At 45.6% G+C, this 14,420-nt stretch overlaps 1 protein-coding gene across 1 annotated transcript; it reads right to left on the bottom strand.

Annotated features, from left to right (window-relative positions):
- Positions 1–1,489: 1,489 nt before the first annotated feature.
- Positions 1,490–9,965, bottom strand: LOC148830929 (uncharacterized). The gene is made up of 5 exons (XM_088921677.1): positions 9,905–9,965; positions 6,881–7,101; positions 6,280–6,385; positions 4,733–4,828; positions 1,490–4,260 (listed from the first exon to the last, which is right to left on the bottom strand). The coding sequence occupies exons 1-5, from the start codon at positions 9,947–9,949 to the stop codon at positions 2,755–2,757; spliced, it is 1,974 nt and encodes a 657-aa protein (XP_088777803.1). The 5' UTR covers positions 9,950–9,965; the 3' UTR covers positions 1,490–2,754.
- Between the last annotated feature and the right edge of the window lie 4,455 nt (positions 9,966–14,420).

The raw sequence follows: 14,420 nt of genomic DNA, 5'->3' as shown, positions 1-14,420 counted from the left end.
GAAGTTAAACAAGGGAGAGACTGCTATACAGTATATAATGCATGGGGGCTTTTATAGTGGCCACTTGAGATAGTGTGAATATTCACAAGCAGGCTTTCCTACACACTAATGATGAACATAATGATTGCTTTCATAAGAAGCTGAACAACCTGAGGAGATAAGGAGCACTCTGTGAAACAGAACTGGCACAGCCCATGGTTCTCCACAAAGCCAGGGTAATTAATAATAGCATCCTTTCTCCACATAAGTTTCTTCTTAAGAACACAAGAAAGCTTGCAGATGAGAAGCCATTCAACTTTTCTTCCTTGTTTGGTTTCTAGGACTAATAGGCTTAATGTTATAATACCTCTTTTTGTTTGTCTAAGGATTACATGAAGGCAGTTTTAAACCACGTAGCTCTGGAGCTGGTTTCAGACTCCCACAAACCACTGTGTAAAGACATGTCACCTTTCTTCTGCCTCACATGGCCCTACGCTGAATTTCTACTTGTGTCCCCAGGCCCTTGTGTTCTGCTGATCTTGAAGAAATCCTCCAAGGTGGCTTGGTCAATGCCTTCAGGATCTTCAAACATTGCAAGGACCTGTGATGATGAAACTTCTTTGTGGAGGATTTAGTGTTGTCCCCCCCTACAAGACAACTTACAAGGCTGTTTTGTAAGCGTTTGTGGAACTGAATTACAGGGTGATGAGCAGTACAAATCCCTTGGTCTGCCTTTCATTAGATGATAAAAAACCTTTTGGCCTCATACGTCTCGAGCTCTGAGGTGATGTTTGGCTAAGGCTGGCTTTGGCAGGGCTTATCTTAACTCAGGTATGATACCAGGAGGTAAAACGAGGATTTTCAATCTTGGGTTTCCCAGGGACTGTCCATATTTTAACTGGGCGTCCTTGTTGATTAGATGCTTTCTTTGAAAGGGGAGTCCCCCAGTCAAGGGCTTTAAAAGATTGAAAATCCCTGCTTTAAAACAGCACTCTTCACATCACTCTCTCTTACGTTAAAAGGAGTGCCTACAGCTGTTTGCGGCTCTGCATGCTTAGAACTATGATGGAGGATCTGGCCAGCTGGGTTTCTGTCTTCAAGGGCATAATGCAAGCCTTAGTACAGATATCTGAAGTTTCAAAACCAAATAGTCCCCACATCCTTGTTTTGATATTGAAATTTGTATCAAGTGGAGTCTCCCTAGAGATAAAGTGAGGATATGATATATCACACTGCAGATTAAGTTCTTGGTAAAAGCGTCTACTGCTCTGGGTCCTGATTGATTTGAAGGGAAACTGTTTTCACTGTTGGTTCAGCTGAGATATTAATGATCAACACTATTTTTTAAGTCCCATACATGTTCTGTGGTGCACTTTTATGTAAACCTTTTTAAAGGCATTAAAAAGGACATGACAATAGTCAAACTGAATACCACTACCCTGTTGCATCAAAATAGGTTTTTGTAGGACTGTAGAGTGTTCTAGCAAAATAAGTAGAGGGACAATGAAATGGACGGTCCCCAAGTTTATTTTATCATTTAAAATCTCATTTTATTACAACTACTTGTACAATATATACAAAGATGTCTTCAAAAGCATATACCATTAACAGACCATTAGTAAGAGGTGATTTATGTACAACATCAGCATGAGAAAAGCTAGACCAGTATTATAGTACATTTCTGGCTTTTACGTTAAATACCGCCCTGTAGGATTATAAGTACTTTTCAAGAGTGGGCTATTCTCGAAATGGACTGAGAACAGCTCACTTATTTTATAATCATCCAAGGATTTCAGTGTATCCTTGCTGTTTATGCTGCTTAGATACTGGTAGAATACATGTGCAATTTAGCTTAAAAATGATGGCATTAGGATGTGTGGATATTTATTAGAGCCACTGTGCAGAGTAGCTATATTACAAACTCAGAAAACATTGCATAATTGTCATTAGTTGTGATGTGATAATTGATATCTTTTGTGGGGCATACAATGTGATGGATGTACAGTAGGCTATGCAAACTGTGTCTCCAGTTATAAATGCATGTCTGGTTTAGAAATCATTACATGACTATGTATGTATGTTTATAACAGTAAACATGACAGTAGTGGAATTCTGCACTGTTACATGCTAACCCAGGTGCAGATGTGTTTCAGTTGTCATTTTGTAAGATCTGTACAGTATAGATTGCCTGTGCAGATACACAAACAAGACACACTACTCTAGCGCATTAAAGCTTTCCTGAGATTCTAATCAAATCTTATCAGTGGCTTATTGTGAATTCATATCCTTGCTATTCTGTGAGTCACATTTGATCCTGTTTTAACATCACATGCCTGCTGAAAGCCATTGACTCTTCTGACACAGCATGTTAAATAGTATTTGCAGCATTTCATGTAAAAATAGCAGTATGGGTTTTTAAAAACAGGCTATCTGAGATATGCTTCAAGAATCATAAATCATTGTATATAAAACAGCACTGTTAGAATCGGTCTGTGAATCTCAAATGCTAGTGTACTGTTATAAATGTGCATGAAATCTGTTGGCACTCTTTGATCTTACCCTTTAAGAGCCTCTTTATGCTAAATAGTGGTTTTAACATTGTCCAATCTTTTTATGCACAATGAAAGTGTACTGAAACCATAGTAAAAGTAGGTTAAATTAGAGGAAAAGTAGGGACAATCCCTAGTAAGGTTGTGTGAAGTTACCATGTTTTGTTATGGCATGGCTTCATAAGGGCTGTGTGCAACTTGAATTGATCCCCTCCATGTCCCTGAGTTACACGGTGGTGACAGAGAGCAGAGGGCTGGGACACATGATCTCACTGGTGCCCACAGCTGTCTTGGTGCCATGGGTCAGCAGCTCCTCAATTGTGGTCCAGCTGTCCAGTAACTTCCTGTTGCGGAGCTGAGTCCGCTTCCTGTTGCTGAGCTCCAGCACCACGCTGGACGCCTCCTTCCTCCTGGCCCCCTCCCCGCCCGACCCCCTCGCCAGCCGCCTCTGCCTCTGCTCCCTGGCCGTCAGGAGATGCCTCCTGCGCTCTGTTTTGCTCCAGTAGCGCCCCATCTTCACCTCGCTGCGCATCTCCTCGTCTGTGGTCACCCCGCCTCGCTCATCTGCCAGCCGCGAGGCCCGAGCCTTCAGCAGCTGGTTCCTCAGGACCCGAGGGTTGGGAAGCCCCTTTTTCGACTTGGGTAAGTCCCCCTCCTGGGTGCTGCGAAGGCCAGCTTTCTGGCTGCAGCCTCTTGCGGCCTTGGGCCAGGATCCGGCAGCGCAGTCTTGTTGGGTTTGATAGGATGTTTGGCATCGCCCTTCCCCACGAGCTGAAGCCCCCTTGCTTGGGAGCTTATCCGTTTTCTTGCTGCATTCCAGTGGGCCCAGCCTGTCGCTCAAACCACGTCTACAAATGTCTCCTGGAAGTATTCCCCTGTTGTCTTCAGCTGTGCCTCTTGGCCAGGAGCCACTGTGACAGCCCACCTTGCTGTGTTTGATTTTATCATCCTGGCTTGGTTTGTGGGTGCTGTCCTGTGCAGGTTTCCTGTGATGGGACTGCTCGGGGGGAGTCTTGTACTCCTGCGCAGCAGAGTGGCTTGCTTGCCGTCGTTCTGAGCTCAGGGGCTCCCCCTGCTGGCTGCCTCTCCCTCGCACGTCTGCTAGTGAGTCCTTTTCCTGCATAGCTCTGTTCTGGCTGCAGGGGGAGCCACAGGGGGAGGCCCCTGTTTTAGGGGAAAGCCTGGGGCTGGTGCTAGAGCCGTACCTGCTCAGGCGAGGGCTCTCTGCTTTCATGTACTGCACAGAGGACACCCCCATCATGCACCTTCGAGCCACAGTGGTGGGGCTTGCGTCTTGTGGCCACCCACCCCTTGGCTGGCACGTCAGAGCCTCAGGGATGGACTCCAAGTCGTAGCGTGTCCTGAAGCCATCCCTCAGAGCTGCCTGATCCCTCTTGGCCCCATCGCTGGCGCTCCTGGACGTCATCTTGGCACGGTACAATCGAATCTTCTTCTCCAGCAGCCGCTGGAAGCGGCGGAACTCCCCGGTGCTGACGCTGTAGAAGCCGGAGTCGCTGAGTTCAGAGGAGATGAGGGACTCGGAGGAGGGTGACCCCCGGCTGGTCCGCTCCACCGGGGAAGAACCTGGCTCCTCAGCCCCCTCTTCCGTCTCCAGCCCCGACAGCTCCCCCTGGTGGAAGCTGCCATCAGTGCAGCCCAGCCCACTGTCCAGCTCGTGCAGGGGAGGGGGGAACCCCAGTCGTTTCTCTCGCACTGCCTCCTCCTCTTCAGTCTGCAACACAGATTGGAGGGAAAAGGTCAAAATTGTGAAATGTTCCATCTGTGATGTGTAATGTTCTCCTAAAATCTTATATCAGGCCAAATACTTATTGTTTTTATTTTATACAGACATAAAACAGTATATTACAGTCTGTGTTTGTCTTAGCTAAAAGCATAAATGTTTTAAAAAAAACATATCTATAGCATATGTTAATGAAATTCACAGATCTGTGCCCCTCAGCGTTTAGGGCCTGGTGATGAAGCTCAGAAAAACAGTGATTCATCTAATAGGTCAGTTGTGTCCCAAAGGCAGGTTAACTGTTTAGCCTTAGCTTGTTGGAACAGACTTGTGGGAAACTGCATTGTTGTGTAAAGTGATTAATTAGGGCATTCATTAACTACCATCAAGGCTAACGCACTACGTGGGTGGGCTGTAAGACCAACACCAGGACACAGATCTACTTATGCCAAGGAGATCTTTTTACCTGGTTCAGTAAGCTGTTTGGATCCTCCATGTTAGTGTTGCAACAGCCAATCAGATAGCCCCTTCCTTTAGGTGCGTACCTGTACAACTCAGGGTCCTGAGAGAGAAAGCAGAAGAAACCACTTGTAGCCAGCTTGGCTAAAGTTTAGAAGAAGAAAACGTGGGTGATTACCCAGTAAATCAATCAATCACTGAAAAACCAATCAATGTGAAGAAGAAGCCTGTGGAGCATACAGAATACAGGTCTATACAGAACGTTCTCTCTCTGGACCGAGCTGAGCCTCGCTGTGCTTATGTAGGTAGAACCAACTCGAGATCTAGCTTATCTAAACTGGAAAACAGCAAGGTACAGGGTTAAACTACCAGTACAAGAGTGATGAGATTTGGTGCATGAAAACTGCATTGTTGTAGCTATTGCAGAGGTAGACTTAATCATGTACAGTATAATAGGAGAATAATTCAGCCAGCTCGAGGAGGCTAGTGTTTCTCCAACTGGCTTTGAACAAATAGAGCCCTACCAGGTAAGAGACCTCCCCATCTTTTTTAAACCAGGTAGCGAGAGAGCGGAAGCTGTCGGTTGAATGTTTACGTTTTTAAATATTTTTAATAATACAGTATTTACCTCTACTGAAAATGAAGCGCAAATTTAAATCTATTTTTTTGCTTCACACTGCTAAAAAAAGGCTTAGTGCTGGGTTAATCTATTTTTAGTAATATGTATTCCTATGACAGCCTACTGTGATACGTCAGGAGAGTGCATGTTGTGTTGAGGGTGCAGCTCTTTGATACCTGGAAGTAAAGTGTACAAGACTTTAAGTTCCATCAGCTAGTGAAGGGTAGATTGTTTTCGCTGCGGAAGGCAGTGAAAGTGTTTTTCTTCTGTGCAGCGGTTTCCCGTGTTCTCAAAAGGGATTTCATTAAAATCTGCCTTGCAGCCGCCCACTGCACATGTGAGCACAGCTCTCAGTTGAAAAAAATTCGATTCGCTAGGCTCGGCACACTGTGCAACATGCCAGGCAGCCTGCACGCTGTGTGTGGCTGTGGCAGCAGTCGAAAACTACCACCTGTGTATCAGTTTTGGAAGATTTTCTTAAACAGGAATCAAAGGGGTATAGCAGGGGGCATGAGAAAGGGAGGCCATTTTAGATGATCCTGCCTGCTTGGTTAATCTAAGAGTCTGTGTACCCATTTCTTAAGCAATAACAGTCGGCTTCAACTCAGGATAGTTTGCTCCTGACATTTACTACTCATTGTGCAAAGAAGTGCCCTCTGTTTTCAGTCCCAAATGCATCTCAATCTAATTTCCAAAATGTAAGCTAAGAGCAGAGTAGGGGGGAGTGATTCTTTATGGTCTTCTGTCATCTGGAGGGCTAGGGCAAGACCCTGACACACAATCATTCCTGAAAGGTAGTCACTTGTACTTAGGCCAAGATGAATATCAAAGGTGATAGAAACCAACAAAGGCTTTTTTTTTCTTTGCATGTTAATGCAGAAATGATCTGGAAGGCACAAATGAGTCGAATGAATAAGTAGACACCAGAAGCTTACCTTGTATCCCAGGCGGTCCATAGTTTCTACATCATGGGGAATGCTGGGCAGGTACTCATGGGCGTTGTAGTGGTCACGTGGCAGGGTCATGTGATTGCAGCAGGGCCTGCACAAGAGAGGATATTCCCTGAGTCCAGAATTGAACCCAACACTGTAACAGAAGGCATACTTTATCCTTAGATTGTAGAGCCAGTCTCAATGTATCATATTTTGGCCCCTAGGATGTGTAATGCTTTTTTTTTTGCATCAGGTCATCAGGTTGTGTTCCAGCTACAGTAATCAAACTCTGGTATGACACGCAGGAGATGCAGTAAGAAGTATTTTGCACAGGGAGGTGCTGTTGTTAATGTACTATGGAAATTAATACCCCAGCCAATTGGCTTTGATGTTGAGTTAATACATGTACAGCACAGTGCCAGGCATGAAACCATCAGTATCTGTAACCTTGTCCTTGTCTATCACACAGGGACTGACGGAGATGCTTGTTCAGAAAGCTGCTATTTACACCACAGCTGTCACAGAGCAATGGGAACTGGTAAAATGCCCTTTTTGTCTGAAAGGGGCTTTTAATTCTACTTTGGCAAAACACCTGTTGTCTTACCTGTCAATATAAGTGCTCAGCCTGGGTGATGACCCTACGGTGACCCCAAGGCCTCTCAGGGTGTCCCAGGGTCTCTCTGTTTGGGTGCTGCAGTCTGATGTCTGCCTCCTCTGAGGGTGGGTCTTCCAGCCATCTATCTGTAGAGTGATCGGCTCATGGCGGCAGCCAAAGATCTTCAGCGCCTCCTGCTGGTTGGCCTGAGAAAAATCCTGCCCGTTTATCTGAAACATGTCACCGAAATGGGAAAAATTCAAAGTCCTGGCACTTATTCTTAGTTTTACATTATAGTACATTATATAAAATCAGATGGTTTGATTTTTTCATTTGTAATTGCCATCTCTTTTGCTTTGTCTAACCCTTAGTAAAGCCAAGCTGATTAATTAAACTGATGTGGCCTTCATACCACTGGGGCGTTAGAGCATGTTTGTTCTGAAATGTACACTGGCACATATTTTCACACTGGGAGCCCTACAGTGCTTACATCAGGGTTACATCAGGAAGAGTCGTGCTTTGACTGACGTGCCACGGGCGGCGCTGGTGAGCACTGGGCCGAGTAATCTGTGAACGGCCCGGACGTGGAGGCAGATGGCCAATCAAGAGCTGCCGTTTGAGCAAGTCATGGTAACAGTTGGCCAATGACATGGGTCAGGCTCAATCAACCACTCAGCCTGCATGCAAATGTCTTTATAATAAATAGTAAACTTTTGTTTTTTTAAATAGCACCTTTAAAAGTCACTTTTCAAAGCACTTTACAGGTAAAAAAAGATACACAGTTAGAGGAGACTGCAGAGTTACAGTTAGGGTTTGAAAAACAGTAGGAATGCAAAGGGCCAGACACAGAACCAGTTAAAACAAATCACACTTTCAGTCTAGATTTGAAAGAGCTCAGGGAGGGTGACTCTGAGTTATTCATAGGGATAGAGTTCCAGGGCTCTGGGACACAGCAGCAGAACGCCCTTTCACCCATAGAGTGTAGACCGGCTTGAGGGATAGACAGGGAACCATAATGAGACACACAAAGATTGCAAGGTGGGGAGTAGGAAGAGAGTAACTCAGACACGTACTGAGGTACTAAGCCATGTAGAGCCTTATAAGTGAGCATGAGGATTTTGAAGTTAAAACCAGATAGGAAGCCAGTGCAAGGACTCCAGGACAGGAGTAATGTCTTTACCAGTTAAGTCACTGGCCCGTTTGTCTGCATTGGGATGGGCGCATATATGGACTCATTATGTGATTTAATATATAAATACCAGCACTTCTGTTCACGCTAATAGCCAGTTTCTGCCAGCTGTTTAAACTCTGTGTTCTCCCAGTTACAGCTGTTTGATGTGTGTGGCATGTATCCAAATGAACATCAACACAACAAAAATCGAATTGGGTTTCTACAGCACCGGTTAGTGATGATTTTATCTTTAAATGGCCCTTAGTTAAGTTCAGAACAAGATGCAAAGAATCTCTCCCAGAGAAAATTAAACCCTACGAGTCAGCACTAAGTAGGCCAAGCACATCAGTAACCTAAACCTAATCTTTCTCATCCACTGGTTTCATTATTTATGTAAGTCATTGTTTGCAAAACTCATTCATCTTACACCAAAAAAAATCTGCAGTCTTAGGAACAAAAAGAGTCAAACTCATTTAGTCTAAGTTAGTCTAAATTGCCTTTGCTGTTCTGGGATAGTCATGCAGTAAGACCTTGCTGATATGACTGTTTAAATACCTCCTCAGCACAAAAGCACAGCTTCAACGACCCATTGAATAATAAGGCAGTGCACAAGAGGAGTCAAAATATTGACAGGGTTTGCCAGTGTCCCCTGATTCAATACGTATAACATCACTGGGACATTTAAAAGGTGTGGGACAAGAGGAAACTGGTAGTATCAGGGGCATTTACTTCTTAGAGGACCACAGGAGGAAAACTGAGGCAGAGCTAACCTGATTAACACACACAACAGCTGTGGATGTAAGTAAGCAAGGATGTGCAGGACCTTTGACCACTCTACTAATTCAATTTCACCCCATCTCTAAAGCATTAGATAGAACGTGTGTGCATGGAGAGGGGATCTGTTCAAACAGGGGAAACAAAACAGATTAACAAATGGTTTAATAAGAAGCAGTAAACAAGCTGCCAATAACCCAAACTTCATTTTGGACTTTTTTGAAACAGTAGTGTTCATACTGCCAGGCAAGGTCTCATCAAATACAACCAGAGATTGTTAGGAACCAGCTTGATAAGATGGCATGTCCCTGCTCAAGGCTCAAGTGAAGATTTTTTTAAGGTGCAAGTAAAGAGAAAAAAGAGAGAAGATGCAATTATCACTTTTGAGCAATAAAAAGGATGCAGCTTTTATCAGTAACATCTTCAGGCAACCCCAGCCACACAAGGACCAGGAACTAAATCCCAAAAATGAAGAATGGAAGATATGTTAGAACTGCTGCCATCAGTCCAAATAGTCTGCAGGCTGTTTCAGTTTCATGAACATAGTCACACACTGATTTCCACATGGACCAGATACTCACATACAGTGCAAGTACATATGACAATCAGATACTGCAAACCCCATGTGGGAACTGCCTACTCTTGTGATGTGTTATTTTCAAATTGGTGTATTGATTGATCAATCTAGCTGAATGGTGTAAAGAAAATTGTTTTACACACCCAGGGTGGAAATGAAGTCTTAACTGCACTTGTGAGCGTTCGGTTCCTTTAAGCATGTTTGCTTTCGTGTGCAAATACAGTCACGACTGTAAGTACCCAAGACACCACACTGCGTGTGTTTCTTCTGCTGTTGGAGTCCTCAGAAGAAAAGTCCTGCACAATACATGTCTTTGCCCAGACCCACGCAAACACTGCAGTTCACACACAACTCAGCCACACAATGAGCCACACAGAACCCCAACAGCATGCACCCCCCTTCAAGTCTCTCCTCCACAGACACATTCCCTGCACACATTGATTTCAGATTATCACCCCGAAAGCCTCCATTCCCCCCAAGCCAGCCCCATTCACCCCAGTCCAGTACTCACCTCCAAGCCATCACCTAGCCAGAGCCCAGAGAGCCGACAACCCATTGCCCTGCCGAACCCGTGCCAGCCTTTGGCGCCAACTTAGGTGTCCAGTCCAGTGTGGAATATATATCAATACAACGAGAGAGAGACAGTCCGGACCCCCCCCGCAAAAAAGGGAGACTGATCTGGGCACTGTGGTGGCACAGGCACTACATGGGCACACTGCAGCAGCACAGTGCCAGTCAGAGCCAGTGCGAAGCTGCTGATCAGTGTGTGGATGTGACAGCTTAGCGCCGCAGCTCAGCCTCAGCTGCCTACTGTGAGTGTACAGCCCGACTCAGGCTCCTCCTCGCCCAGCCTCTCTGCTCATGCATAGTAACCTTGCTCCTGTGCTTTCTCTGCTCCCATTGGTGGAGGGGCTACTACTACTCTCCCAATCCTGTGGCCTGCAGAGAGAGAGGGCACTGCCACTCCACAGCTTAGCTCCAGCCTAGTCCTAATAAAAGAATTACGTACTGTACATGACAGGTTTCGGAAGATGTTTTTTCTCTTTTCTCCCTTTCTCCCCAGCACAGAATGTTTGTATTTCTGCAATGGAGGACAGCTTGGTGAAAAAAAAAGTATAGGAGTTAGAGAAGCCTGGTCCTTGTGCACAGTCACTGGGAAACAGTGGCTTTGGGGTATTATTAGTGCACTGCACAGCACTGCTTTTCAAAGCTGAGGCTGCTGCTGTGTGCACTTCAAGAAGGGTGAGAGAGATGTGTTCATCTCTGCAACTGTTTGACTCATTCTGTGTGTGTGTGTGTTTTTATCGTCTTTTGTTCAGTGTGTTTGTTTTTTTTTAATCCCTGGCTCCTATCACTGAGTCACAGAGAGCGTGAAGCATTAGTCTTATTCTAAGCATGTTGGCATTGGTCTTTTCACAGCGTTGTTTTTTGTTGTCTTTATTTTTATTCAGTTTGTCCCTGGGTTTTGAGAAGGGTTTGGAGGAGGGGGGGGAGTGACAAATGAGGTTAGGGAATTTGGGAATTAGCCTAGTGGTGCTAGAAGATTTTCTGTATTTGCGGCATCTTATTTCACCTCTTTATTTGGTTGTGTGTATCTCTCTGTCCTTCTGTCTGTCCAGATATGAAGAACACTCCTCGATGAAACAGTATTTCTTATAGATAATTCTCCTGCATTAGTTCCAGTGGGTGTTAGAGCATGAGTGCTGCGAGAGCTGTGTGAGTCACTGTCTCTTCAGAACTGTCTTTCAGAAGGTCAGGAGCAGCATGGTCCAGTCCAGCTGAGGTACTAGGCCCTTCAGCCACAGAGGGGAGAAAGGAGGGGTAGGACCAGGTCTCACTGACCACAGAGGGTGAGAAATGAGGGGCAGGAACAAGTCTCACTGACCACAGAGGGTGAGAAATGAGGGGCAGGAACAAGTCTCACTGACCACAGAGGGTGAGAAATGAGGGGCAGGAGCAGGTCTCACTGACCACAGAGGGTAGGAATGAGGGGCAGGAGCAGGTCTCACTGACCACAGAGGGTAGGAATGAGGGGCAGGAGCAGGTCTCACTGACCACAGAGGGTGAGAAATGAGGGGCAGGAGCAGAACACACTGACCATAGAGGGTGAGAAAAAAGGAGCAAGAGCATAACACACTGACCATTGAGGTCGAGTTCGGGATCATTCAGCAGGCTGGATCAGTGGCCTTCACCGAATCCGCACTGAGGGACTGAATTTTCTAAATCCTGCTCTTGCAAAGAAAGGTTTGTCATTCCACCAGGGCTTCAGTTTCTGCTAGCATTTCGAATGACCCAGTTTCTTTTTGCTTCTTTTCTGCAAGCATTGCTGAACCTTCCCTCAAGCAGCCCCTTTTGTAGTCAAGTAACTTAATAAGGCCTTTTTAAAACTGAGTTTAAAGAACCTTTAGCTGTATGTGTTTCTGGAATGGGAAATCTACATTTTTCAGACTTTCGCTGGTACCGGGTTCTAGACTGGCACTCTCTGGAGCTACAAGTGACCCATCGGTAAGATGGCCCATATGGTCATCTTATCCATGACAGGTGACCCAGATACCTGCATGTAAGAACCTATGGCAGCGGGTCCTGCTCCAAGGCTTGCTCCATTCCTCTGCGCTGTGGTGCTGAGTGCCGGGAGTTACCAGGAGCTGAGCTGGAGAGCTGAGCGCCTGTCACCCTCGATCACGTTCTCTTCCTCCGCTCGGCAAATACCCCTGACAGCTGACTTAGCAAAGAGGCTGTATCTCTTTTTTCTGGATTGTTTGTTTTTGCTGTTCTTTTGCATTTTCTTTTCTCTCTCTCACACACACTTTCTTTTCCTGCAGGCTGGATGCCCTTAATTGTCTGACAGGATGGAGAAAAGGAGAGGCAGTGACTTAGGTTATTTTAAGGCTACATCAGCTGACAGGTTCTGTCCTACAAATGATGTTAGCCTGCCACTCTCGACACTGGGTCACCACTGACGTGCCTGCACTATGGACAGTGATCCGCTTGTATTTTGAAATATTTCTACAGTATAAACTACGCCCCGGGTCAGGTTCTGGAGCACACTAGTGAGTTTCCCATCCCTCCCAGAAGCATTGCAAGTCCCACAGTGAAGGGCCAGAGTTGGACCTCCAATGAATGTGTGTGAAAATATGGAAGTTGTTGTCCATGTGTGACTGGACAGAATGCAAATATATAGAACCCTTGCATAAGGGGGCGAGATGCCCACTCAGATCAGAACACTTCAGACTTAGCTTGGTCCCCTCAAGTGATCTGTTGGCTATCCCCTCTGGTAAAATCTAGCTCTGGCTCTGCTGACCCCTAACTTTGACTGTAGTTCTGTCTGTAACGTTACTGATCGCTGTACTGTACTGCCAGCCTCCAATAACGAGCAGGTGGGCGAATAATGAATGACAACTAAAGAGCACGTGAGAGGTCAGGTGACAAATTCATGGGGACACAAGAGGCACGACGGAGTTTAACTGCCATCTGCTATCCAAGGATTGTTCTGATGACTTGCTATGAGGAAACAGCCTAGAAAACCTGTTCACATATGGCCTCCAGAGCAGCTTTGCCATTATTGCTGAACCCTGTCATCCACGTATTGCCAGATCAGGTCTGAATCATGTTTTTGACCCACTAGGAAGGGGATTCCCCAAGCACACACTTGGCTGAGATTTGCCAGCGATGGCTTTATTTGGCTTCCCAAGTAGCAGTATCCCCTGCGGCTTGCCTGACGCTGTGATGTGATGATGTCTCTGTCTCTCCAGTGGGGCTCACAGCCTTGTTGATGAAAGAGGCCTTTGGAGGCAAAGCCGGCATGATTTCCCTCACCCCATTGTAGCAATAAGAAGGATGATGGTCAAGCCAAGTTGATCAAAAACTGATCATTCCAAATTAGGAGAGAAAAGGCTGAAAAATGTTAATTCCATTAGTTTTGAAAATGCAACCCAGCAGTCCTTCTATTGTTAAAGGCTTTTCTCTGAATACAGCTTCCAAATGAGTCAATAAATATTTCAGTAGAAGAGAACAGTTGAGGGAAAAAACCTGATTCCAGGCAGTATTGCTTAGAGAGGTCAGGATACATCTCCTGTACAGAGAACAAGGATTTCTACTTTTCCAGAACTCACAGATCCTCTCTCTTCTTTTGAACATCTCTGACTGCATTGAAATTGACCTGTTTTTTTTTCCTTTTATTTTTAAACAGTAGAGGCCTCCTCCTCATGTTACAAGGGCAAAATGAAACAAGGCATGAATAAAACATAGGAGATTAAAATAGAGAAGGTACAGCAATTTAACCCTTTCCCTCTCTTTGTGCAGTAAATGCACTGGACTTTGTGTCCAAAGCAGTATCCTTGTTTGCCCTGACCAGTGATTCATCCCTTGAAAGGATCATATTAAACTCTCTTTTAAATTTGGCTGTAAAAGCCCAGGGCATTTTCTTTTTTATGAGCATGGCTTATCTATGAATACTGAATGCGTGGAGGGGTGGCACTGTCAGGGACAGTAAGAGCACAGAATTTCTTATTCGGGGATGGTAATGCACAATCAGGCATTATCAAAGATGGGAAAACACCGTAAAGACATTGCTAGACAGAGCTCAGCACTGCAAGGGATATGGTTCGAAAGCTTGAGAGAGGGCATATTGCATGTAGGGAAAGCACAGAGAAATCCCAAGGTGAACAGGATAAGGCATCTGAGTGGCTGAACACAGCTCATGCTGTGGGCTGCCTGGAGGGATCTTATGGAGGGCCCATCGAGCGAGACGGGTCTGGTGCAGGCAGGAGAGAGGGCAAGTGAGGACGAAGCCTGCTCACGGAGTGCTGCCCCGAGGAACTGCTGCAGGAGAAGGAGAGAGATCAGGGCGCACTCTCTCTCCCGCACACACCGTCACTTAGCCTCTCGTAACACACAAACAGCACATTTCTCAATGGCCAGCTATGGTTACTTTAACTTTTCTGCTTCGTGTTTTGTATACCACATCCTGGAGAACACTGTGCTGGATTTTAAGCCATCAGAGAAGTGGCAGTCGCTAGGGTAAGGTG

This window comes from Atractosteus spatula, chromosome 7, assembly GCF_055471065.1.
Source record: "Atractosteus spatula isolate fAtrSpa1 chromosome 7, fAtrSpa1.hap1, whole genome shotgun sequence".
Taxonomy (NCBI): Eukaryota; Metazoa; Chordata; class Actinopteri; order Semionotiformes; family Lepisosteidae; genus Atractosteus; species Atractosteus spatula.
The sequence above is the reverse complement of the archived record's forward strand: the minus strand, read 5'-3'. Positions and strand labels throughout refer to the sequence as shown.

Bases quoted from the DNA above. Each gene is read 5' to 3' on its own strand.
- LOC148830929 (XM_088921677.1), bottom strand. From the start codon at position 9,949: ATGGGTTGTCGGCTCTCTGGGCTCTGGCTAGGTGATGGCTTGGAG. The intron at 7,102-9,904 runs GTGAGTACTGGA...GACATGTTTCAG, and splicing joins GGCTAGGTGATGGCTTGGAG to ATAAACGGGCAGGATTTTTC. The intron at 6,386-6,880 runs GTAAGACAACAG...TCTCTTGTGCAG, and splicing joins CTGAGCACTTATATTGACAG to GCCCTGCTGCAATCACATGA.